This window comes from Pelodiscus sinensis, chromosome 16 (assembly GCF_049634645.1).
Source record: "Pelodiscus sinensis isolate JC-2024 chromosome 16, ASM4963464v1, whole genome shotgun sequence".
Lineage (NCBI taxonomy): Eukaryota > Metazoa > Chordata > Testudines > Trionychidae > Pelodiscus > Pelodiscus sinensis.
In genome coordinates, this window is record NC_134726.1 from 18,099,789 (window position 1) to 18,126,008 (window position 26,220).

At 42.9% G+C, this 26,220-nt stretch overlaps 1 protein-coding gene across 1 annotated transcript in view; it reads left to right on the forward strand.

Annotated features, from left to right (window-relative positions):
- Positions 1-26,220, forward strand: part of BMERB1 (bMERB domain containing 1) — an 88,751-nt gene that overhangs the window by 18,274 nt on the left and 44,257 nt on the right. The window contains exon 2 of the mRNA XM_006136286.4: positions 18,457-18,580. Within this exon, the coding sequence (XP_006136348.1) occupies positions 18,457-18,580 (124 nt within the window). The remainder of the gene's footprint in view (positions 1-18,456; positions 18,581-26,220) is intronic.

A 26,220-nucleotide genomic window follows, 5' to 3' on the forward strand; every position in this document is an offset into this window, starting at 1 on the left:
CAGTGAATGAGAAAAAACATGGCTCTACTCCTTACGTGCTAGTCAGGGTAGCTGAGCAATGTGAGGTAAAAGAGTGGAAACAATAATCAACACGGTATAGGCCAGTAATAAATTACTAATCTCCCATCCCTAAAAGCAAGCAGGGAGCATCTGTGTCTTTGAGTAACAGGGCCTCCTAGGGATGCCTCTAATGCTGGTGCCTGATGTCAGAGGAGTCACAAACAATTACAAGGAAATAAAGTTCCCAAATGCAACCCGCACCCTTTTTAGAAATACTGATGACATTTACTGCAGACTGATTTAGACTAGACAATATCAGAAGCTTCTTAGTCAGAGGCAAATTAATTCAACTCAATCAAAAGAAGGTTCATTGTATTCAAACTGTCCATTCCCAATCAATTACAAAAATTGAGGCCAAATATACACTGTGGAGAAGCATAATACAGGAAAAGTTCTCACTTTGCTTTTAAATGATAACACTAAAGGCAGCTTTTCCTGGAAATAATGATAACTGGGAGACTCAGTGACGTAATACATAAGGTGGCACATCTTTTCCAATAGGAAGGAAGAAAAATACTGATCCATTTTGGTGGAACAAATTAGGTTGCATTTGTATGTAAAGTAGCCTGAGTGAAGTTTCTTTCACACCTCATCCAATGGTCACCATCTATACCTGTGAAAAGTTCTGCTGTCACAGCATCTGACAATTAACTGATTGCACCAATTAATAGTTTCCATTAAGAGAGTTGGTTTGGAAATATCAGGATGAAATTTGGAAAAAAGTGCTTTAATAATTCATAGCTATTAATCAATAGTTCTTAATTAAATCCATCATAGTTCTCTTCAGATTTCATTACAGGAGCAAACCAAATCTCATTCAGAACTTTTTTTTGGTTTGTTTACATGAGAATGTCTGGATAATCTACCTGAGGTTATTTTTACAATGGGATGTGATGGTTTTGCTTAGGGATGTAGTCTTAATTAAAACAGAGAACTCTGCTTCATCTGTAGGGAGAATCTAGAGTGACGCCCATGAGTAATATGTACAGGTTTGTTGATCCTTTGGGATACCAGGGTCTGCCATGTTTATAAAACAGTGCCTCTCTGTTAAAGTTTTTTTTCTGTTGTGCTGTTGTGCCCCTCATTTTGCAATGATACTTGACTACTGACAGGTTGAAGAATATGTGCATGATCTTTGTCTCATTGACTGTAATGGAAACAGGATCAGCCATGTAATGTCTCAGATGGAGTCTTGCAGTTGACTTCAAAGGCCCTGTAATGGAATGTCAAAAAGTGTCCTTCCTCTAAGATTTTTTGAACAAACTAACAAACCTTTGAACTGCTATAAGGTAATTTACATTAATGGACATGTTCCTGTACAGTATGAATCCCTGTGCTGTCTGCATATTTTCAACCACACACAAAGTTGGTGAGTTTTTGTCTTGAGAATAAGACACTTTACAAACAGGCACGAGGTTGTTAATTGTCTGACTGAAAAAAGAACTTACTCATGGAATTTTTCCTATATTTTGAGCAGGTGATAAATGATAAATTCTAGATGGGTGATTGCAGCTCATTAAGTATTTATTGCAATGGGGGCACAAAATTGTTGTCTGACATGTAAATACATGTGTGTTTGCTTCTGTATTGCTGTGTGATTGACTTGTGGAGGAAATATTTTCTCTAAATAGAGACTGCATTGTCAGATATACCCATCAGCAGGGATGTCAAGGGTACTGAGAGACACAGATCAAAAGCACTATTTAAATACATCACATTATCAAAAAAATAAAGATCTTAATGGCAGCAAAATAACAAATAAATTATAACTAGAGTACTATGGAACAACACCAAGTCACAAAGTCTTGCAACTGATTCTCATTACAGATAATTAGATACCATATTGCTATATAGTACTGAATAAGTTACTTGTATATGCAAATACTCAGATCCAGATGGAATAAAATGCAAGAAAAGACAACACATTATTTTGAAGTGGGTGGATTGTCTTTCCATCCTTTAAATGGTTTCATCTGACAGGATGAACTCTTTGATTCTCTACAGAGAGAGAACATACCACATTGTGATATGATGTCTAGCTATGTGAAGTGCTACCTCTAAGCTGATATACACTTCTGGAGCTGAGCCTATTTTATCCAAGATGAAGATCTGGCCCCAAAACCCCATGTAAATTCTGCTCCCCTTCTGAGAAGCCATTAGTTAAAGACACTTTGGGGCTCTTCAAGACCTGGACTTCTTCCATTTCCTGTCCAGAAGAGGGGTGAAATTCATTTGTGGCAAGAGTATAATGCTGAGGGGATGCATAATTATATACTTAGAAATGAGAACTGTTAAAAATTGATAAACTATTGAGCCAACAAAATCTTCTCAGGGGAGTAAACAAGACAAAGGAAAGAATTTGAAAGATATTTTGGGAGACAGTTATATGGCAAATGATCTTTAGATGTATGGACATATCTTGACAATGATCTTTACATAGGGAACAATAGCAGGACAATAGCATAAGGTATAAACCTGAAGAACTTATTCAACCATTAAGGCCCCAATTCAGCATAGCACTTAAGCATATGCTAAAAATTCATCCCGAATTGGAAATCAATTTTGCTGAATTGAGGACTATATCTCTCCAAAGTCATGTCTACACTGAGAGACAAGGTTGAATTTATTAAGGTGAATTTTTTAGCATCGAATTTTGTAAATTTGAAGGTTTGTGTCCCCGCTGTATGCAATGTATTTGAAGTAGCTTAACCCCAGTAGGGTGGCTACCATAGTGCCCTTTGAGCTGCGCGCTTGCGCATGCACGCAGACAACATTTTTACCCTGTCCACCTCCTAACAGAGCCATGCAGCAGAGTTGCAGGAGGCAGGCGGCTGTTCAGATGGCAGATAAGTGGCTGCTCCGGCCAGCCGGTCAGGGCTGGAGGAACCATGTGGCAGCAGTGGTGGCCCGTCCATAGGTGCAAACTAGGCAGTTGCTTAGGGCGCCAAATTAAATGGCCGTTGAGGGGTTTGGAGGCAGGGGTGCCGATCGCGTGTTTCGCCTAGGGCGCCAGTTGCTGGCAGCTCGTCTAGGGCCGCTCCTGTGTGCCAGGCAGGTTCTGCTGCCAGGGTTTGGAGCTACAGGTGGGCGGGAGGGTTGCTGCCACCGGGGGTTGGGATTGAAGGGATTCTTTATTCCTATTGTTAAAACAGAGACGGGAAAGGTACCCAAAAAAGAAAAGATCAGAGTTGAGAACAGATCCTGGATTTTAAGTCCTCATACTGTATAGGCTGGATGAATGGATCACTGTCCATACGCAAGTCTGGAGCTAAGAGCTCTACTGTGTCTTTTACTGCAGCCTTGAAGTGTAGGAGGTATTGTGCATTGAGAGAACTTTAGTCCACAAGGGCTGGAGGGTGGGGAGCCTGTTCAGGTAAGCATCCTGGAAAGCTGCTATGGATGACAAAACTCTCATCCTGCTATGGATGACAACACTGCCCTCCTTTCCTCACGTTCCACGTGCATCTCCTCCGGCAGCATATTCCTCCACTTGCTTACACACTCCCTGTCCAAGCGGGCAGATTGCATTTGCTCCTTGAACATCTCTTCCTAGTCCATTTTCACCTGTGGATTTGTGCCAGACAGAGAGCTGGGGGATATAATGGATTGCTCAGTGGGCTCCCTGCTGTTCCTGCTGTAATGAAAAGCAAAGGTTAGACTTTACAGGAGATTCTTTGCAGAGCGTGAAGCCTAATTTGTGAGAATAAAAGGAAGGTCTGTCTAAGGATATTAGGGATGTGTTACGTACGTTATGCTTTGAAAAGGCCACTTGGAAACAGGTACATCTCAGAGTTCTGGGTGGAGCAGCTGGACTCAGTTGGAGGCAGGCATGGTAAGGGACAGGCCAGGGCACGAACCTGCAAGTGGCATGGTGGCAGAGCAGAGTAGGGGCTCATATGGTGCCGTGTGTTCAGCACCCCCCATTTGTTGGGGAGTGCAACTTTCCCTACCCACAGAAATGGGAGGGTGGGCAGGAGCATGGCAGCAAGGCAGGGCAAGGGCTCATGTGATGCCCATGTGTTTGGCACTCCTTGTTTGCTGGGACAGTGCAACTTTCCCTTCCTGCAGGAGCAGGCGGGTAGACAAGAGGGGGTCTTACTCTAGCAGCAGAGTCAAGCAGGGGCTCATTCAGCACCCATATGTTCGGCACTCCATTTGCTGGGACAGTGCAATTTTCCCTTTCACGGGAGTGGGTTGGTGGGTGGGGATCCAGGCATGGTGGCAGGGTAGGGGCTCACACAGCGCCCATGTGTTTGGCACAATGGTCTGCACATACCAGCTATAAACCAGATAAAAGGCAGTAAAGAATCTCATTTTGAAGATTAGGCAGGGAGATACACCGGCTTATGTCAGCCTGGAATACCATCTATTGTGCACAGTTCTGGTCACAATTATATGGGAAAGATATTCCAAGTATGAGACAAAAGAAGCCAAAATGACTTTTAGTGGAATGAGTTAATATTTTACACTTGGGATCTGGCCTTTATATTTTAGGAGAGATTGCGTACACTGAGTATATAGAATCCAGGAATAGAGAAAGAGAGTGCTGCCAACAAGCCTTTTGCAGTGGTAAATAATGCAAAAATAAAAGGGCAAGGATTGAAGATAAGGAAGAGAAACTATAGTATAAACAACTCCAATAGAATCTCTTTATAAGAGAAACTATTACATTTGGAACAAAGGAGGCACTGAGTTTTGGACAAGTATGCAGGCAGTTGCACACATGGATTATCTTTATCTTTATCTGGTTTAATTTTAAAATTGGGTCATGTGGCCTTGTAAGTAAGACACCACTTTAAAGTATAAGGGTTTGTATAGACTGCAAGTCTGTGCCAGTTTTAGGTTTCATGTATGAACTACACCACATACTGCTATACCCAGGCTGTCCTATCCTATACCACAACCGGACAATTGTATTTGAACATGGTTGTTTTTAACTGTGTCTGACAAGTCGGCACTTATCATGGCTTTGAAGGAAGTAATGTGGCAAGTGTCTTTCTAGGGCAATGTTTCCCAATTTTATTTGGCCACGGAACCCTTTTAAACTCGAAAGAATTTTGTGGAATCCCTAATAACAGTCTAATATATGGACATCAGCGCTGAGTAGTGACATCCTCATCCCTAATCTCTGGCTAACCTGGCATTACACAGGGACACTTATCTTGGCAAACACAAATGAAAATTGTTTTCAATAAAATTCATAAATGCTTAAATATTAATTATTTTTTAAATCATAAAATGTTATTGTAATTGAATTTTCTCGCGGAACCCTTACTTTCACTTCACAGAACCCTAGGTTTCCATGAAACAGCATTAGGGAAACACTGGTCTAGTGGATTTTGTCAGTGAAGCCTCTTGATCACACTAATAATGAATCTGCATTTTTGGTTTAAGTCTTTCTTTAAAGTTATTTACATGCGCTTATTAAATGTCAGCTCATTAGAGCACTTAAATTGAAATAAATAGATAAAAATAAATGATAATAGTCCCAAGCTATGCAGCGCATGAGTGGGCTCTGCTGTGCTATTATTAAAAAACAAATAGAAATTTTTTTTTGTATTAGACAATCAAAGTGACATCTTATTCACTAATATTGAATGTTGAATGTTGATGCCAAGTAAGATAGATAGGTAGATCAAATATTGAATGAGAGGAAGAAGCTGAATCAAGCAGAAGAACTAGTCATATTATTTGCACATTTTTTCCAACTGAAGAATTTGCATTTGTAGTTCAACAACATACCAGAACACTGTGTTCCTAGGCTGCTGTGTTTACTATCCAGTAAATATTTATTCAGTTTGTCTCAGTTATTAATTACATTGTTAATATCCCAGATTCTCTAATTTCCACTTTGATTACCTAGAAAGTGGTTAACACTCTGTAACTGCAGCTATTATCTTGACACACACTAGGGAAAAGTATTTTTTATTCTCTACAACTGCAATATAGTGATATTTACTCTGCATCTGAGAGCTATAACAGCACTATTTCAAATGATTCTAAACACCACTAGGAGATAATTTATCAAACTTAATTTCTTAATTACTGATAGTCGAGAGGAAGCTTAAATATGTGATAATTCCTTGTGAGCCTCTCAGGAATGTCTGTATTTCTCTGTGCAGGACTAAAGATAGTAGGATTTCTGATTACTTGAACTATATACATAGATGAAAGGTCTCAGAGTGGTGGCCATGATAGTCTGTATCTGCAAAAACAATGAGAAATCCTGTGGCACCTTTCAGAATAACATGTATTAGGACATAAGCTTCCATGGGTAAAACCCACTTCATCAGATGAATTGGAGCGGAAATTACAGAGGCAGGAGTGTATATAAGATCAACAAAAGAAAGAAGTTACTTGTGTTAGTGAGATTAGTCAAGTCAGGGTGGAATTGGCTCATTCACAGCATTTGATACGGAGATGTGAATAACAAGAGAGGGGAAATTGCCTTTGTAATGTGTTAACCAGTTAAGATCCTTATTCAATTCTACATTGATAGTGCTGAATTTGCACATGAATTCTTTTGTAGAAGGATGGCTACTTTCAAATCCTTTACTGAATGTCCAGGCAGGTCAAAGTGTTCCCCTACTACAGGTTTATATGTGTTACTTTTCCTGATGGCTGATTTGTGTCCATTTCAGTTTGGCCAATATACATGGCAGTGGGTTCACTCTTGACCATCAGTGCTTTTTTAAACTGTAAGTGGCTTAAGACAGCGTTTTTATAGTACAGCCAGTCCCCAACTTATGAACAAGTTACGTACCAAACCCTAGGTCATAACTCAATTTGTTCGTAAATTGGATTACATTCACTTACATACGGCCACGCTGTTCGTAAGTGCGGATTTCGTTCATAACTCGGATTCCGGCTGTATAGGAGGTTGGTCGTAAATATGAATGGTCGTAAGTCAATGCTTTCATAACTTGGGGACTGGCTGTACATGATACTTTGTTCTGTTGGTGTGGGCTCTGGGTGTGTTCTCTTGACTCTCCTTAACTTCACCCTTTGTTGGTACAACTTCAATTGCAGCCCAGGCCACTGATTGCAGAATGAGTAATTGTGCCATTCAACCCAAGTAGGAGAAAGAAGAGAGTCATTAGCAGTTGTGCAGCCAGAAAAATCCTTCCTTTCCTGCTGGAGACTGAATAACCTTATATTCTTCCCGGTATTCAGCACTTCAAAGGCTTAGAAGGCAAGTGGCTTTGGGAACTTCAATGCATAGAATAGCACTGTAAGTAAGCACTTTGGTCCGCCAACAACTTCTTGTGTATTGTACTAACAGCCATACAGGCTGTTTCCATTGCTGCACTCTAGTGAGTAAAATGGCAGAATTAGTCATGTATGTGAAATCAAATGGATGACTCAGAGAGCTCTGCTATATTTCTAAATAGCCCTGATGAGTCCTCATACCATCCTGAATACCTTACATAATGCTACAGTCGATGGAGATTCTCCGACAGTTTATGTGAATAGGCTGTATTTCTGCTACAGAAGATTTTGAACTTTCTGTCTATTGATGACCATAAAAACATGTGGCCACACTGTATGGTTGCAGTGGTGTTTGTAAAAATGCAGTGTATGAGGCTGAATGCAGCCGCAGGCCCTGTTCCAGAGGAAAAGCTAGAGACACGTGTCTAATTATGCTAATTTAAACTTTAACAGCAGACACAGATGCTGTTCTGTCTTTAGTAGAAAGGGAAAGGTTTTGGTGAACAACAGGGAAGGGAGAGGATGTCTGGGGTCAGGAAAGAAGTCTGAAAAAGTTGCAAATCGCATCTAAACTAATGACTTTAAATGAACTATGTACTGTGAAAGCAGGAATGGTCTGATGAGTTTGTGCCAAGCACTATGGGTCCTTGGGCTTGATTTGGACTCTAGGTGCTATTGTAGTGTGAAAAACAATAATCACTGGTAGCAGGTAACATAACTGTTAATCATTGTCCAATACAGATGTTTACTTTACAGGTAAATATTATTATAAACATTATTTTTGTAAATACACATTTATTTGCAACATTTTCCGGTGACAATCATGAATATGGAAGGTTGGATAGACCACTAAGCTGATGCTGAGGAACTTGGGTCTGATCCAAACTCCATTGACTTTAAAGCCATTGATTTTAATGGACTTTGGATTGGATCCTTTGTGTACTATTCCTTGGAAAAATCCTGACACACTGTTTAAGATCACATTAACACTGCGCACCTCAGAGACATCAGCAACAAAATATACTGCATCTATTTGTAGTATGCTTAGCTATTATTATTATATTTCTATGGTAATTCTAGCATAATGCATTGAATAAATAAAGCTCTACTGATGCACAAAATTACACTATCTTTAGTGCTCTCAATGACAATTTTCTGCAGCAGGCTGGATTAGGAGTGAGAATTTGGGTCTTTCTTGCAAACACAGGCTAATTATTAGTCATTCCATTCCACCACCCTATTTGTTAATTCTTAAAAATACCATAGCAGGAGAAAACTGAATGCATTTTCTCAGAATTGAACAAGGTACAGAATTTTGTTCATGTTTCCAGGTGTGAAGTTAATGAGCAATTAAATGAGCCACCTGATCCTCTTTAGATGTGTCTGTTATCCAGAATATTATTTTGTATTATACCAATAAATTAGTCAGCATAATGTAGCTATTTCAGTTTCCACCAACCATGTTGATTTTTAAGCTTCACCATCTGGTTCTCTTCTCATCTGCATTTAACCTGTACCTTCTGCTTACTTCTGCTCTGGCTCATCAATTATAACTGATCTTGAAAGTCCTAGTTTTAGTACATGAATCAGTCTTCAGAATATACTTGAAACCATATGTTACTTAAGCCTTTAGGAAACTCTAGTAGTAAGGGTTGTCTTAAATGTTTTACTGAATAATTATGGGAAATTGCAAAAGTGTTGATTTGTGTCTGAAATGGAAACTCCAGGCAGGTTTGAAACTGTAACTAGGGGTATGTCTACACTACCACCCTAGTTCGAACTAGCGTGGTTAATGTAGGCAACCGAAGTTGCAAATGAAGCCCGGGATTTAAATATTCCGGGCTTCATTTGCATCTTGCCGGGTGCCACCATTTTTAAAGCCCCGGGAGTTCGGACTCCGTGCCCACGGCTACACGCGGCACGGAGTAGATAGTTTGAATTAGGCTTTCTAATTTGAACTACCGTTACTCCTCGTTCCGTGTTTAAATCCCGGGCTTCATTTGCAACTTCGGTTGCCTACATTAACCACCCTAGTTCGAACTAGGGTGGTAGTGTAGACATACCCTCAGATTATCTTTTTATTACACCTCAAATTCACCAGTTTAAATCCACTCCATGTCAGTAGCAACTGAAAGTCATTGCCACCTGAAGGACCAAAATTAGGTAGTCAGAGTGAAACAAAGTGGTCTTCTTGGTCCTTTTTGTAGTGGAGAAGTGTCCACATTAGAGGAGCTGCCACTACACTTGATATGAAATGGCATCTTCTTTGACAGTCTAAGAGGGTGTGGTTGTTGAGTGAGCATGGAGAATAGGGGAGCTGACAGCCTCCGAGTACCCCCAGTCAAAGTGTGAGACGGGGCTGGTTCCATGTCCCAGAAGGGCTGGGGCCTCAGGCAGAAGGGATGGCGATAAGGGCAGCCAGCACTCAGTGCCATTCGGACTGCAGCACACACCAGCCCCTAAACCTCAACACTGCCTGGAGCATGTGACTCAGCATCCCTACCTGTCAGCCGACGGTCAGGGCAGTGAGTGGTGTGTGTGTGTGCACTATACACCCGAGACTTCAACTGCTGAGACCGGGGTCCCTTGCAGTGGGCAACCTGGAAGAGGTTGAAGGGCGCCCCAATAAGTGTACAGGAAGAGCTTATTACACTTCAGATTTCAGCTGCTAGAATTCATAATTCCTTCGCAGCAGGCAGCCTCGGGGAGGCTGAGAAGCGCCCCAATGGGTTTTGCCACCTGGGTGTGGCACAAATCCAAATGCCCAAGCTCTTCCTATACTGTGTGTGTACTATACACCCAAGACTTTAACTACTGAGACCGGGGTCCCTTGCAGTGGGCAACCTGGAAGAGGTTGAAGGGCGCCCCAATAAGTGTACAAAGAGAGAGAGCTTATTACGCTTCAGATTTCAGCTGCTAGAATTCATAATTCCTTCGCAGCGGGCAGCCTCGGGGAGGCTGAGAAGCGCCCCAATGGGTTTTGCCACCTGGGTGTGACACAAATCCAAACGCCCAACCTCTCCCTATATCTGTCCCTTTATGACCGGCTGAAGTTCTTTTAAATTGTGCTTGGTTCTGTTACAGCAACTGAAGGAGTCAGGTTAAAGCTTAAACAGTTACAGGTTTATTTGAGGAAGCTTATAAATCACGTGGTTGCAATGGCTATTGTTCTATTTCTTAACTGCTGGCAAATATATATATATATATATCTTTAAAAAAAATGGTTACAAGGAAAATAAAGATAGAAAATAGAGAATAATGGTACCAAATGACAGCTTAATCTTTAAAGAGCTCTATTCTATGCATGCACTAAAACAAAAGGACACATACAGGTACAATTTTTACCCCTTTTTGCATCACTCGGTCCCAGCGTGTCAGGCCAGGATCGGTCCCTCAATTCCTCGGAAAGACGAAAATACGAGGTGGGCGTCCCCGTGGACCTCGGGAGGTCAAACACCTAACCTAACCAGCAGGTAAATGGTAGATTGACACTCCAAGTGAGTGTGTGCTGGCCCATCTTATATACCCATTGGGTCACGTATTTTCTCTTTCTTATCTGTAATGCCAAATGATGCTGGTCTGTCTTTTGTGAGACCAGTTCTTACAAGGGAGTTGTGAACTTAATTTACACTTGTAAGAGAGAATTGAGATGATTAAATTGGAAGTACTGGACATTCTTTTCTCAGTGGGAAATTCCTCTTCCAGGGACTGTGTGTGTTCGAATCAACATAGGTGCCAGCCAGCCACTTCTTGCAGCCTCGAGCTTAGCTTATTTCCTTAATCGTTACTCAGAGTCAGAGAAACTCGCATATCCTGGTTTCACATCAAAGCAGATCAAAGCTTAATGGCTATGCTGATCTTCTTATTGTTCCTTCTCTGCTCTGTATACAGACATCTCAGAGGGCAAGCAAGATTGTTTGAGATGGGGGGGGGGGGCTGTCTGGCTACACCACCTCCTCAAGTAATCCTAAGAGCTGCCCAGAGCACTCTGGCTACAATTTAAAGTGCCCAGAGTTCTGGCTACTACCACTTCTGTAGTAGCAGCTGCAGCAGTCGGGAAACCCAGGCCCCTTTGAATCACCAAGCCCTGGGACAATTACCCCCTTTGTCACCTCCCTCCACATTGTCAGTGGGCCTGGTGGGAAACTAACCTGAAAGTGGTGGATCCTCCAAGTCAGGTGAAACAAAGTGGCTAAGCAGTCTCTGAGTCTCTGTTCTGCAGATAAAGGTAGGAGGATATTGTCTCCAGAGCTATCTGACCTGCACTTTTATCAGCAGCAAATTCACAAGCAAGAGAAATTTTCAGGATGAAGAGAAAGAATGAGGCTCTTAGAGACAGTGGAGATACTGCACTGAGCCTATTCCTGCTATACCACTGACCTGCTGAGGGGTCTCACTTCACTTCTGTGTTCCTCTTTTCTTCCTTCTGACTTCATCTTTCTTGTCTCTGCTGGAAGTTCTTTGGGACAGGAACAGCCTTTTACTAAATGTTTGTACATCTCCTAGCACAGTGGAGCTCTGATTGCAGTTCAGGCCTCTAGATATTATCATCTAGTAATAATAGCAACAATTTTATCCTTGTAGCATCAGAGGGTGTCTACACAGCAAAGTTATTTCGAAATCACAGCTATTTCAAAATAACTTTCCCAGCGTCTACACAGCCAAACCGCTATTTCAAAATTAAATAGAAATAGCAGAGGGCTTATTTAAAAATTGGTAAACCTCATTCCATGAGGAATAGCACCAATTTCAAAATTGCTATTTCGAAATAAGCGTTGTGTAGATGCTTATTTTGAAATAGGGGGCCTCCAGCCCTTCCCAGGGTGCCCTGGTGGCCACTCTGGGCACAACCAAAAAAACTCCTCTCCCTCCCCCCTTCCCAGAGCCCTTAAAGGGGTAGACTCTGACCACAGTGCCTGTGTCAGCTCCAAGCCTGCCAGCCCAGAACCAGCAGTCGCTGCACCTGACCCAGTGGCCCCAGCATGAGCCAGGCACCCAGTGCCAGCCAGCCTTCCACCGCTCCCCAGGACCAGTCTGCCAGCTCCCAGGAGCCTGCCAGGGGCTGGAAAAGGCGGACGCCTGCCTGGTCCAGTGCAGAGATCAGGGACCTAATTCAGGTTTGGGGGGATGCCTCCAACGTCCATGATCTCCACACTAAATGGAGGAACGCAACTGTCTACAGGTGGATGGCTGCCAGCCTGGCCACCAAAGGCCACATGCGAACCCAGGAGCAGGTTCGCATGAAAATAAAGGCGCTGTGGCAGGCGTCTGCCAGGGCCACAGGGGGCAGCTCCCAACCAGGGGCAGACCCAGGCCCCTGCCCCTATTTTGATGTCATGAACCGCATCCCGGGGGGCAGGACAGTCCGTGCCCCCCAGGTGGTCATCGACCCTGCAGAGCTTGCTGCCTCCTGCTGCTCCAGCCCCTGCTGCCTCCCCAGCTCCTGCTCCTCCTCCCACTCCTTCTCTCCCTCCTGTTTCTTCCTCTCCAACCTCCCCACACCCCCAGGGATGCCAAAGCCCCCACACCCACGATGCTGGGAGACATTTGGGCTGTGTCCAGACTCCATGCCTCCGTCGACGGAGGCATGTAGATTAGCCAGATCGGAAGAGGGAAATGAAGCCGCGATTAAAATAATCGCGGCTTCATTTAAATTTAAATGGCTGCCCCGATCTGCCGATCAGCTGTTTGTCGGCAGATCGGGAGAGTCTGGACGCGATGCCCCGACAAAGAAGCCTTTCTTCATCGACACAGGTAAACCTGGTTTCACGAGGCTTACCTGTGTCGATGAAGAAAGGCTTCTTTGTCGGGGCATCGCGTCCAGACTCTCCCGATCTGCCGACAAACAGCTGATCGGCAGATCGGGGCAGCCATTTAAATTTAAATGAAGCCGCGATTATTTTAATCGCGGCTTCATTTCCCTCTTCCGATCTGGCTAATCTACATGCCTCCGTCGACGGAGGCATGGAGTCTGGACACACCCTTAGGCTGGTGAGACCCCCAACCCTGAGCCCTGAGCTCCTCCTCCCCCTTCCTCTCCTTGCCTCCCCTGCCAGATCCCTCCTCCCAGGTTTCCCCCTCCCCATCCCACCTTCTTTCCTCAGTCTCACCTCAGTTTCATTTTCCCCCACCCAACCCCAGTTTTGTTCAATAAAGAGGCTTTGTTGTAATGAACACGTGTCTTTTATTGTACAGCAGGAAGGGGGGTTAGGGAGGGGTAAGTGGCAGGATGTGAGGGAGGAATGAGGCACACGCTCCCAGTGGGGCACACCAGGGAGACTGTTACTGCCTGCAGAACATGCTGCCAGGCTTGCAGCAACACGTCCAGTAGAAGCACCAGAGTGCCCAGCGGCGGCTCCAGCTCCATGCCGCAGAGTGCTGTGGTGTCCTGAGTGAGGGCAACCAGAGCACACAGAGAAAAAAATGCTTTGCTGTTCCTCAGCGAGGTAGGCAAGCAAGCAAGGAAACGTTAGAACCAGCTGTCTGGGGGGTCCCTTTAAACACAGGTCTCAGAGAGCCTCAGGCAGCAGCCACACAAGGTAACTCCTGACCTGATGCCCTGCCAGAACCAGTTCCTGCTGGCCTTAAATGCGATTCAGCGTCCTATCAGTGTGGATGCACTATTTAGAAATAGCAAAACGCTTTTTTGAACTGCATTTTGTGTCTAGACGCGTTATTTTGAAATAACTATTTCAAAATAAGATATTTCAAAATAAGATATTTTGAAATAATGCTGTAGTGTAGACGTACCCAGAATGGCTGCCACAATATTGGATTCTTGCACAGACTTCCTATGCAACCTTGGACTTATCGGATTCTCTGTGCCTCAGTTTCCTGTGACAGTATGAATGCCAATTCCTTCATTATGGGGCTGTGGGAGGCTAAATCAATTAATATTTATAGAGCACAGTGGACTTCTGTGACAGACAATACTCTAACGGTGTAAGGTACTGAAATTATTCCCCATTTCATCACTGTGGTTTTTTTAAAATAAATGTACCTGAAAATATCTACAATTTGACTTATACATTCTTCTATTTCTCATTCTGTTACTTCAAGCATTTTCCAAAGTTTTCTTTGCACATTGAAAGACTTTGTACTGACTAAAGATGCACTTTCTTTTCTGTTGCTTTTCATTTCAGGCTGCTAATGTTCCTTTTAAAGCTGTACACTGGGAATGAAATGTGATCATTAAATGAATAGACAGCTTTACAATACTGGTCTACATTTAGATTGAAGCAAAATATGTTTAAATTGATTTGGTTTAATCCTGCATTCCCTCTCACTACATGCAATAGCTTGATGGTTTTATTTTTATGTAGTAATTATTCTAATGTTAATGCCTCTTTGTTCATTCAGTATTAATATTTCACATTTTTCTTCTCCAATGAAAAATATTCTGATAAGACAAAATATTCTAGTTCTGTCATTTGCTATGACTAATCTTGATGGTGTCTTCGCTATTGCTTTATGGATCTTGGCTCATTATCTGAGGCTGAGCTTTGATTTCTTTAATAATATATACTAAAAATCAGCTGACTAACACACACAAAATTGCAATATCAACTCACATTAGTTTTAAATAAAAGAAATGTTTCTCCTTTGTGTTATGAAGTTGCAGCATTTTTATGTGTTGCAGTCTGCCTAGCCAGAAACTTGTGGATGAGGTTTGTTTATCATGCTAACGGAGCTTGAATCACAATAGTGTATGCCTAGCTTGCCAGTGGGTCATATTAATAGCTTAGCTCAGAGACCCATTAACATGTTGATTTTCTATATCATATAACGAACACAGGGTGTTTTATAATCCTCAGAATTCTGCTGTCAAGTAGGGTCATTAATATAGTCCTCTATGTTAGAAGTGAGGAAACTCAGACAGGGTACGTCTACACTACAACGTTAATTCGAACTAAGCTAATTCGAACTAACGGATCCAGACTAAAAAACTAGTTCGAATTAGCGTTTTGCTAATTCGAACTAGCATGTCCACATTAAGTGGATCCTGAACCAGGCTTAAGGATGGCCGGAAGCAGTGCCGGCAGGGCATCAGAGGAGGAGTTAGAGCGTGCAGATGATGTCTCAGGCTAGCTGAGGCCTGTGCTTAAAGGGTCCCGAACCCCACCCCGGACAGACAATTCTCAGGGGTGCCCCGCTTGCAAAGCAGTCCTGGTTTGGATTGCCCGGAGTACCCACACCGGGCACATCACAGCACTCGGCCATCAGCCCGGCTGCACTTGCCGCAGGCTGCCATCTGGGGAGAGGGGACAATTGGGGGGCTGCAGGAGAGCTTCCATCCCCAGAAGCCCGCAGAGCCAGCCCAGTCCTCCCCATCGGGGTCTCGTACCCCATTCCTCCCTCACCTCCTTCCACTTACCCTTCCCTAGCCCCTCTTCTTGATGTACAAAATAAAGGACAATTGTGTTCAAAAATGGAATCTGTCTTTATTGAATAAAACTGGGGGAGACTGGGAAAAGGAGGTGGGAGAGGGGAAGAGAGAGGGTGGGAGAGGGGAGGGCAACTACAATGATGAGGGCTTTGGAACAGGTCCCATATGAAGAGAGGCTAAAGAGACTGGGACTTTTCAGCTTAGAAAAGAGGAGATGGAGGGGGGATATGATAGAGGTCTATAAAAGCATGAGTGGGGTGGAGAGGGTGCATACAGAAAAGTTCTTCATTAGTTCCCATAATAGAAGGACTAGAGGACACCAAAGGAAAGGAATGGGTAGCAGGCTTCAAACTAAGAACAGAAAGTTCTTCTTCACAAAGCAAATAGTCAACCTGTGGAACTCCTTACTGCAGGAGGCTGTGAAGGCTAGAACTAGAACAGAGTTTAAAGGGACGTGAGATCAGGTCATGGAGGTTGGGTCCACGGAGTGCTATTAGCCAGGGGGTAGGAGTGGTGTCCCTGCCCGAAGTTTGTGGAAGGCTGGAGAGGGATGGCACGAGACAAATGGCTTGGTTACTGTCTTTGGTCCATCTCCTCCAGGGTCCCTAGGGTTGGCCGCTGTCGGCAGACAGGCTACTGGGCTAGATGGACCTTTGGTCTGACCGAGTACGGCCATTGTAAGCTCAGGGCTCAGGGTCGGGGGTCTCAGTGGACCACCTTGATTTTCATGCAAACCTGCTCCTGGGTGGCCAGGCTGGCCGCTCTCCTGCCCTAGACGGCCGCTTTCCTGTGCCTAGTGCGGAGGTCGTGGACAAGGTCCACGATGTCTGCACTAGACCAGGCGGGTGCCCGCCTCTTGCGGTCCTGGGGGGCATCGGGTGGCTGGCTCGTGCCATGCCAGGTGCAGGGTCTGCTGGCTGGGTGCTGGCAGGCTTGCACCTGGCACGGGCACCGTAGCCAGCCTGTGCCCCTTTAAGGGGTCCGGGACTGGAAGGGGGGCAATAGAGTTTCCCTGGTGTTGGCCAGAGTGGCCACCAGGGAAAGCTGGGGAGGGCTAGCCTCCCACTAGTTCGTATTAAGGGGCTACATACCCCTTAATTCGAACTAGTAAGTTCGAACTAGGCTTAGTCCTCGTAGAATGAGGTTTACCTAGTTCGAACTAAGCGCTCCGCTAGTTCGAATTAAGTTTGAACTAGCGGAGCGCTAGTGTAGCGCCTATCAAAGTTAATTCGAACTAACGTCCTAACTAACTAAATACTGTCTATTTCTTATACAGCACATTCCATCATTATATCTCAAAGCACTTCACAATCTTCTTCATGTATTTATCCTCACCACACCCCTGTGAGACAGGAAAATATTATTATTCCTATTTAACAAATGGAGAATGAGGCACAGAAAGGCTAAGTGACTTGCCCAAAGTCATACATGAAGTCCATGGCAGAGTAAGGAATCAAACCTATGTCCCAGACCAGTGCCCTAACCTCTAGATGTCACTGTAATATGAAACCTTATGAGCAGTTTAGTAAACAGGAAAGCCTAAGGAGATTGATGGTGCTTGGAAAGAGACTAAAGCCACATAGGAAATTGCAACTTTATTCATATTCCAAGTCTTCTGAGGAAGCAGTTATGTTTAGCTACCGGGGTCTGATCTTTATGGTGATACTTGCATAATTTGTTTACTTGTAACTGGCAGTGCTGCATTCTCCTAATTCAGATACGCAGCCAATACTACCATTTCTTTTTTGTTTGTCTTTTGTGACCTGTACACCTGGGTATTCAAGTGTAGCTAGTGAGTTTGGGTGTCTCTGTTTGTGTTATTTAATTTGAGATTAAACGGGTCTGATTTTCAGAGGGCAAGTTCTCAGCACTTCCTGAAAATCCAGCTTCTTTAAGGTGCTTCCAGCTGAACATGCAAAACCTGAGATACTCCAAATCTTTTGAAAATATTAGTTAAGATAAATAAATGTGATAAAATATCAGTATAACGTTTCCTGGAGGTCAGAGTCCTTCCCAAACCAACTCTCTGTAGACTGATGATACTTATTTCTATCTATCGGAAAGGGATAATATGTCAGTTACACCAAAATAACTATAAAATTGGCCTGTCTGATCCTGCCACTTGCTAAGCACCTCCTACAAAGTACTGTGTATCCTCTACTCTATCTGACATCAGTGGAAATCGGGATTCCTAGCATTTCACAAGAAGCATTCTGTGGTTCATAGCAGCAGACCCTTAGCCTCAAATGCACATCCTTTAGATTCTCTGATGGGCCCTGTTTTCTGTGCTGTCCTTTTAACCATCCCCTTCAAATCAAAGAAGTGCCAGGGAGAATCATAGGAATTAGAGCTGGAAAATCTTTATTAATTCATTTTCCATGTCTTTTCCAAGGCAGGATTGTTCACAATAGTGAATTCTTGTAGTTGGTAAGTTTTGCGGCATTTATATTACTATATTTTAAAAGTCTGTAGTGATGTAAAATAAGACACAGCAGCTCTGACTGAACATTGGGTTACTGTAGGGTAGGCTTTCTTATGAGTTGTAATATATTCTGACTTGCTGAAACACATGTCAAATCATATTAGAGATTTATAGGAATCCTTTTATATTTAAATAATTGAAACTAGCCAGCCAAACACAAAAGGACTCCGTCTATCTAGCATCCAGCTAGTATGTTCCCTGCTACCCACCTTAATTATGCCATGGCCTGGCACCTCTGTGATTAAGTTGCATTCTTTGAATGTCCAACTCTGTTAGTTTGACTTGCCTCATTCATTTCTCTCTTCCTTCACACACGTAGATCAACTTGACATCATCTCAATGGCTGAAACAACAATGATGCCTGAGGAAATCGAACTGGAGATGGCGAAGATCCAGAGGCTTCGGGAAGTCTTAGTCAGAAGAGAATCAGAGCTCAGGTTTATGTAAGTACCAGCTCTTCTGGGAACATACTAAGCAAAATTGATCAAAATGGGAGTTTAGGGGTTATTTATCCATTTGACATTTTGAGAAAAAGATTGTCCATTGCTGAATGCTTGCACACTACCACTGGGAAATGGTTTCTGTAGCTGCAAAGGAAGTGAAATTTGTATCCAATATGTACTGCAGAATTTACAAAGAGGATCTACTCTATTGCTTACAAAGGGAAACATTGGAGCAATGCTTCTGGCAGAGCATGTTTTCACACCAGAGCTCACATTTTATTTGGGAGTGAGTATGATGTGAAGGAACAAATACATTCTATTGAAGTTTCACTGAAGATGGTGCGATCTGCACATGAATCCCTGAGGGCAGAATTATCACTTCTCATATAGGGCCAGCTCCTATGCTCATGTAAATTAGTGACTGCATTGATTTATATCACCTGAGAATCTGGCCCTTTTCTTGCCCTACTTATGCACCCATTTTAAAGGACAAATATAGAGCACGATCCTTTAATCCTTACTCATGCAAATAATCCCATTGGCTTCAATTCTCCTTCACTCTTTTCTTTGACTCACTTGTGTGAGTAAAACTGGGTTGGCCTCCTAATCTTTACAACAAATCATGTCAAAAATTTTTTATCCAGGTTTGGAAATTGTACTGTGTTAGTGAATTTCAGTCCTGAGCAAATGCAGAACCATTGTTTACATGTTTTTGGAAATAATAGTTTGCTGGCAGACTCTTTATAGTACTGACTGGAGTGATATTGCAGTAGTAAACAAGCACAGGATTGGTTTTGTCACACCTGCTTCTAGGTAATCAAGTAGCAAATACTTAACTATTGGTTTCCATATATAGAGTTGGGTCAGGCAAAAGTCTTGCCAGGAACACCTGCGTTTCCTTTAACATTTCCTATATCAAACAGTGCGAAGGGATTGAAATGAATTATCCTAGTGAAAGAGTATAATAGTAACTGTCTGTCTGTCTGTCTGTCATACTTACCTACATTCTTTCCCTAACTTGGTCTGTTTTCCCTCATCTCCAGCTTGCCTTTTTCATTTCCCCAGTGCTCATATTCATAACTGTTCTCAATATGTTGTACTTAAAGTACTGCATCGGATCTTTTCAGGGGGATAAGGCAAAATGCCACATTTATTGGTAATAAATATATAAATCACTACTTTATCATATGCATATAATATATTACACTCATGCTCTCTCTCTCTCTCACACGCACATGTGCGTGCGCGCACACACACACACACGCACACTCCATCTTGTTACCAGCTAGTAGTTGTTCCCCCTAACTGGCCAGGTGGGTTAGATTGGGGAGGGATGGAGCCAAGCTTCTACCAACCTGGATCAGTGTTCTGATGTTGTTGACAAGACTGAGATTTATAGTAGCTCCCCTCTCGTGCAAATCTATACAAAAAACAACAACAAATGGTCTGGTAGCACTTTATAGACTAACAAAACATGTAGATGGTATCACTAGTTAGTCATCATATGCACAAGCAAAATTTGTGTCATCTTATACATATGCAATTAGTCATCTGTGGCACTTTCTTCTGGGTGCTGTCTTAATGCTACCACATTCATCTTCAAAGAGGGTACTTCCAAAAGAAGACACTTCTCCCAAGGTCGTCAATATGTCTGATCTTCTTTCAATGAGCCCACTTGAAAGGTCTTATTGTCCTTGGATCTGGCTTCCATCTGCTCTCCAACTGTTGTAGCTGCTCCAAGGTGCTTGCCTTCTTCATGCCTTATCCAGTCACACCTCATTCATTCAATAGGACAATCAATTAAATAAAAGGGGAGAGATCTATTCCGGTGCAAAGACATGACTAATTGCTTCTCGGCCTTTTGGCTAAAATCAAATGTTATATCAAAACTTAATACAAAGTTGCGATATAAAAAGACTTACTATAAAGTTTCTATATATAATGACAATACAACGTTATATATGGAAAGAATTAATACAAGATTATATGAAAGGCTTAATACAAAGTCATATGAAGATGATACAAAGTTATATGAAGATGTTTAATACAGAGAGTTAGCTACAAACACTCCTTTTCTGGTGTGAGATGGTGGGATCAGCAGATTAACATGGACGATTTGACATTCAGACTGGTGGAAAGGTAACTGCCAAAACTGGCACCATCTATAGCACTTTCCCAGTGTTATCCATTATCAGAATAAACTGCTTAATACCCAGGAGCACTCAGCAGCTGTTTACCTGCTCAAGTAGGACAACTTTTCGGAGCACATACCACCTGTGCTGCCCCATATTTGTCTTTGAGATGCAATTCAAAATACGGATGATGATGGATGGTGTCCTGGTGCAAGTCATGTCCTGGTGCAAGTCGTGTCCTGGTGCAAGCTGTATCCCTGTGTGCACAGCTGCTGCCCCCTTTGCCCTCCCAAAATCTGCCCTTATCTCCTCCTCCCCCACTGAGATTCCCGGTCTCGGTTGTGCAACTGCTCCAGCCAGGGATGGCCTGTGGTCCAGCAGTTTGAAACCCCTGGAATAGAGTGAGGCAGCAGAAGTGTAGGTGCTAGTGAACTTAAATAGCAAAAACTTCAGCACTGAGTGTTTTTAGGCAGCAGCTGAGAGAGTTTTGTGGGTCACAGTGGAGCCTAAAATTGTGATTTATATGCCTAAACACCCTTGATGCTCAGTGCCAAGTTGTGCCAGTACCCTGGAGGGCACGGGAGTTCAAGGTGATGTCCAGAGTGGCTAAACGGGGCATTGTGGGATACATGCTGGAGTCCAACAAACTCGACAGAGAACCTACTTAGTACACACTGCTTGATTGTCAACAATGCCGAGACAAAAGTCCCTCATGGGGTTACAAGTTTTTTGTCACTGAAAATGGTTGTATGTCACAATATTTGTTGCATTGTAATGTGAACGTTCAGAGGCTTTTGTCGCCAAAAGGCAAGTTTTGGCAACAAAATGTGCCAGTGTAGAAAAGGTCTTAATCCAGTTTAGCTGAGTCGTTTTGCAAATCCCAACCCTACTTTTACAACAGTGGTCTAAAACACTCATTCATCAGTTGTTTGTTTTATTTTCATTTAACTGCAGATCAGTATCCCCAGTTCTTTGAGGAGAACCCAGAGGGTTAGAACAACTTTATAAATTCTATTTTAGTGCCATTTAAAAGACCATAAACCACAAATAGTAATAGAAAAAAAAGTCATGAAATGTACTGCTAGGTATCTGTTAAGCAACAAACAAACTGAGAACATCATTGCAGGTAACATTTTTATTTTTATTACAGAGACTCTATACGTTTAAACACTTTAAGTGAATTTTTCTTCCTTTAATTCCAACTCTATTGCAGGCCTCTATTTTCTGAAAAAAATTACTTTTTCCAAATAAATCCATTTTACCACTATTGCATCACTGGGTTAGAAAGGAATATCCATTTTATAACAGTTTAATTAGATAATTAAATATCAGTGGGATTTCATTTTACACAGGTAGCTAAGCGTAATTAAACACATTTTGTTTTTAAAAAGCTGTTGAGGGTACTCTTACAATTTAAATCTGAACTTTCAGAGCCATTGACTCCTGAGAGAATCAGCAGCAAACACATTTAATCATAGAACGTTAACTTAGCTCTTGGCAAGCTTATGGTCACTGGACAGGAAGCAAATTAAAAGAGGCTTTTCCATTTCAATATATGAAGCCTCAAAAATAAAACCCATCACCAGAAACCTGCTGCTCAGTCCCATCTCACTGCACCAAAGGTTGCAAAAAATGGAGAGTTCCCAGGGGAATGATGGGGCTGGAGTATTTGTCTGCATTGTTTTTCTGTTGAAGATGATCAGATGTTGTTCCAGGAATTTCCCCATTGTCTGATGGTCTCTGCACACAAGCAGGGCAACAAATCTCAAGTGAAATTTATCTCTGCCTGTTGGGGAGGTCTGGCTGAGAGAGGCTTTTCAGAGGCTACTGGGCCACATCTCCCATCAGATGTCAGGGTTTAATTAATAGTTGTTCTACACATAGGATTATAATTCCATATTTGAGGTTATTCAGCATAGGGAAAGCCTTGTGACTTCTTACACAACTGTAGGAGGCTCCTTGGTGTGTTCTGCATTGTGTATGATGTGTGTGCACCTCAGACCAGACCCACTCAAACCACCAGGAACAGCCTTTATTCTGTAAAAAACATTGAACAGGATCACAGTTCAGCAGCCCCCCCCCCCCCCCACAGCATGCAGCCTCTGTGCTGCTTCTAGCACAGTCCCTGCTGAGACCCTGCTGGGGGCAGAGAGCACATCCTGGCAGGAACCAGGAAGTTATTCCAACATGCCATGGTTTGTAGTCCACAACTTGTAGTTCCCAGGGCTGCTGCTGAAGCACACTGGACCTTGCGCTACACATAGAACACTGAGGACATCACATATGCTCCATGTCTGAGCCATAGTACATGCCAGTCAGCTTTACCACCAGCCTGATCCAACTCCCACCAGGAGCTCTGCTTCCATCTCCATTCCCATTCCCTCCCTGAAGCACATAAACCACCACATTCTTCCTCGGCCAATCCTTCAAGCATCAAACCATGACGGTGGTTTTAGGGAGCTGAGAGCTACAGGCTTCTTGCTTGCCATTCAGTACCCCCAGTGCTGCCTCCCAGCTGTTCCTAGCTGCCATCTCTTCTCCGTCCTGCCCTGCTCTTCCAGTATGATCACTGCCCCTGGTGTGCCCTCGCCTGTGGATCTAATGGAAGGATTTTAGCCTACATCAGTTATTATACCCAAACTTATCTTTGGATGATGTACTTTAGGAGCTTCTACCTCACTGTTTTTTCTATTCAGATTGGAGTGTGAATAAAAATAGAGGACCAGATTTGAAGTCAGTGTAAATGAGAGTAGCTCCAGCTCCCCTGAAGTCAATGGAAGGGTACAGATTTACAGCAGATGAGACATTGATCTAGAGATTTCTAATAGAAATGATGTTACTTTCCTTGGGAGGTTGCACTCTAACAAGCTTAGCAAAGGGCTAGTGGAGCAATAAGAATATGGAGGCTTGACGTGGCTTAGCAATAATATACATGCACTGCCTTATATTTTCACAACATTTACCGCAGCACATATATTTAGCCAATGAAATATGTGCTGCCATGAACACAGAACATGGGGTGCAGAGGAATTCTCCGGGCTAGCATGGTTTCTAGTGCAAAAGTAACTAGTGAGGTCTGGCTGCTCAGTAGTTGGTTAGCATTTCCCAACACTCTGTGTATAAACCAAGAAATTATCCACTGGTTTGTGATTTCATGGACAACATAATGTTCCTTCAGGCAGTTCCTTGTTTATGATCTTTGTATCATGCATCTCCTACTTTGCATTTTCTTTCCTCTCCACATAGCATGAGATACAACTGAAGAAAACTGTCTTGCCTTGAGTGTGGTTTAGAGAGAAATCTGCTTGCTTTGAAAGTTAAGGTGTATGAATCCAACTCTAGTTATTAGTTATTACAGTTGGTGCTGCACTGCATCATGCTGAAGATAATTAACTGCTTCTAGATCCTTCCCCTCTCCCCCCTCTGAACAAAATGACATGACTGACTAGCAAAGCTTGTAGGGAAACCATCACCAATTAAATGTGTTGCTTCTGTGTCCGTAGGCAAATGCCAGCATGTTACATTACAGCACTCAGATAGGTAACACTCCAGTATTTAAATAGAACCTTTACTGAACAGGTCACCACCACTACAAGCTTTATAAAAGTCATCCCCATGGGCGGCGGCGGGGGCCGAGGGGGTCACGAGGAGGACAGTACAGGCGGCAGATGAGATAAAAGCCATGCACTTCATCATAATTTTTAAGGCTAATTTTAAAGCACTTGAAGATGGGCTGGGACTAAAGAGACAGATTATAAGACTGGGCTCAGGAATAAAGGAATGTACTCAAAGTGCAGTGCGGAATATAGTTTAACTTCCCTGAAGGAGTACGTACAAGTGCTCTATATTAGGCATATATTCAAGTTGCAAAGTTCAGCTGAAGTCAGGCCTTGGTTTTTATTCAGATCCCTTTCTAATACATATTATGCAGACAGCTTCTGTGTATCATGTTAGGATTATTTCTGAAGAATAAGTAGTTTCATATAAAGACCAACTTTTTTCAGTTCTTTTACATTTTTGACATTTTGAAAGTTTTTGAAAGGAAAAAAATAGGAACAATTTCAATGAAACTAGTAATTTCCTGGCCAATCGCTGATTTTTATTTGAATTTTTTAAAAAGGGGGATTGAAGAGGATGTCTCTGAGAACATTTGCTCTGTTCATCTACCACCTGAGGCTTTGTCTATACTGCAGCACTATTTTGGGATACCAGAGGTATCTCGAAATAGCTATTCCGCATCTTTTGAGCACGCCTGTTATTTCAAAATACAGGCAGTCCCCGGGTTACATACAAGATAGGGACTGTAGGTTTGTTCTTAAGTTGAATTTGTATGTAAGTCGGAACTGGTACATATTGTAGGGGAAACTCTAGCCAAACATTTCTCCAGAGCTCAGTTTTATTCTCCCACACCTCACTTCCCTCAGTCCTTTATTCTCAAGCTGAGGTGTCTGCTGAGAAAAGCCTCTCTGAGTCTCCCTGGTTTGCTGGGGGAGGGGGGCGCTAGCTTCGCATCTCCCTGGTCTGCTGGGGGGAAGCAGCTAGTGCGGGGTTGCCTCACCCCGTTTGTAAGTAGGGATCCGATGTAAGTTGGATCCATGTAACCCGGGGACTGCCTGTATAACAGGCTCGCTATCCCGATGCCCCTGTAAACCTCATTCCATGAGGAGTAAGGGACATTTCGGAATATCGGTTTATTTCAACAGTGATTTATTTCACTGTGTAGAGAGTGCCAAATTTCAAAATAAGCTATTTCGAAATTGACTCAAAATAAGCTATGCAATTTGCATAGCTCAAATTGCATAACTTATTTCCAGCTATGGGTGCAGTGTAGATGCACCCTGAGTGACTCAGTTTAGCACATACTGAGGCATGGTGACTAACATTTGAAGACTGCCATAATTTGGTGTATAGACTCAAGATATCCAGTGCTGCTGGATCTCATTTGGAAACTAGCAAAGGGAGTTACATAACTGGTAGCTGCCATCATAGCTGTGAGACCCAGCAAGATGATTACTTTCAGAATGGCTAGTCTCAAATTTGAAAAAACACTTACTCTATCTTTAGTAACCTGTTCTCTGAAAGAAAAGCTTTCCCTGCTTCTGAGTCCGATTACAGAACCTATTAAATGAATTCTCCAAGGTGACCAGAGACTCAATTTTTTGACATAGAGATGCAGACCCACATCTGCAAACATGGAGATTGTAAATATACTGTGAAGTGACACATCCTCGTGTGAAGTAGCTTTTAGCAGCCAATCATCCAAATAAGGATAAACAAAACTATTCTATTTTCTCAGATGTGTTGCTACTACAGAAAGTCAGTTTGAAAAGACTATGGCTACGTCTACACTGGCCCCTTCTTCGGAAGGGGCATGCTAATTTTGAATTTGGGAATAGGGAAATCCGCGGGGGATTTAAATATCCCCCGCGGGATTTAAATAAACATGGCCGCCGCTTTTTTTCCGGCTTGGGGAAAAGCCAGAAAAAAGCGTCTAGACTGGCGCGATCC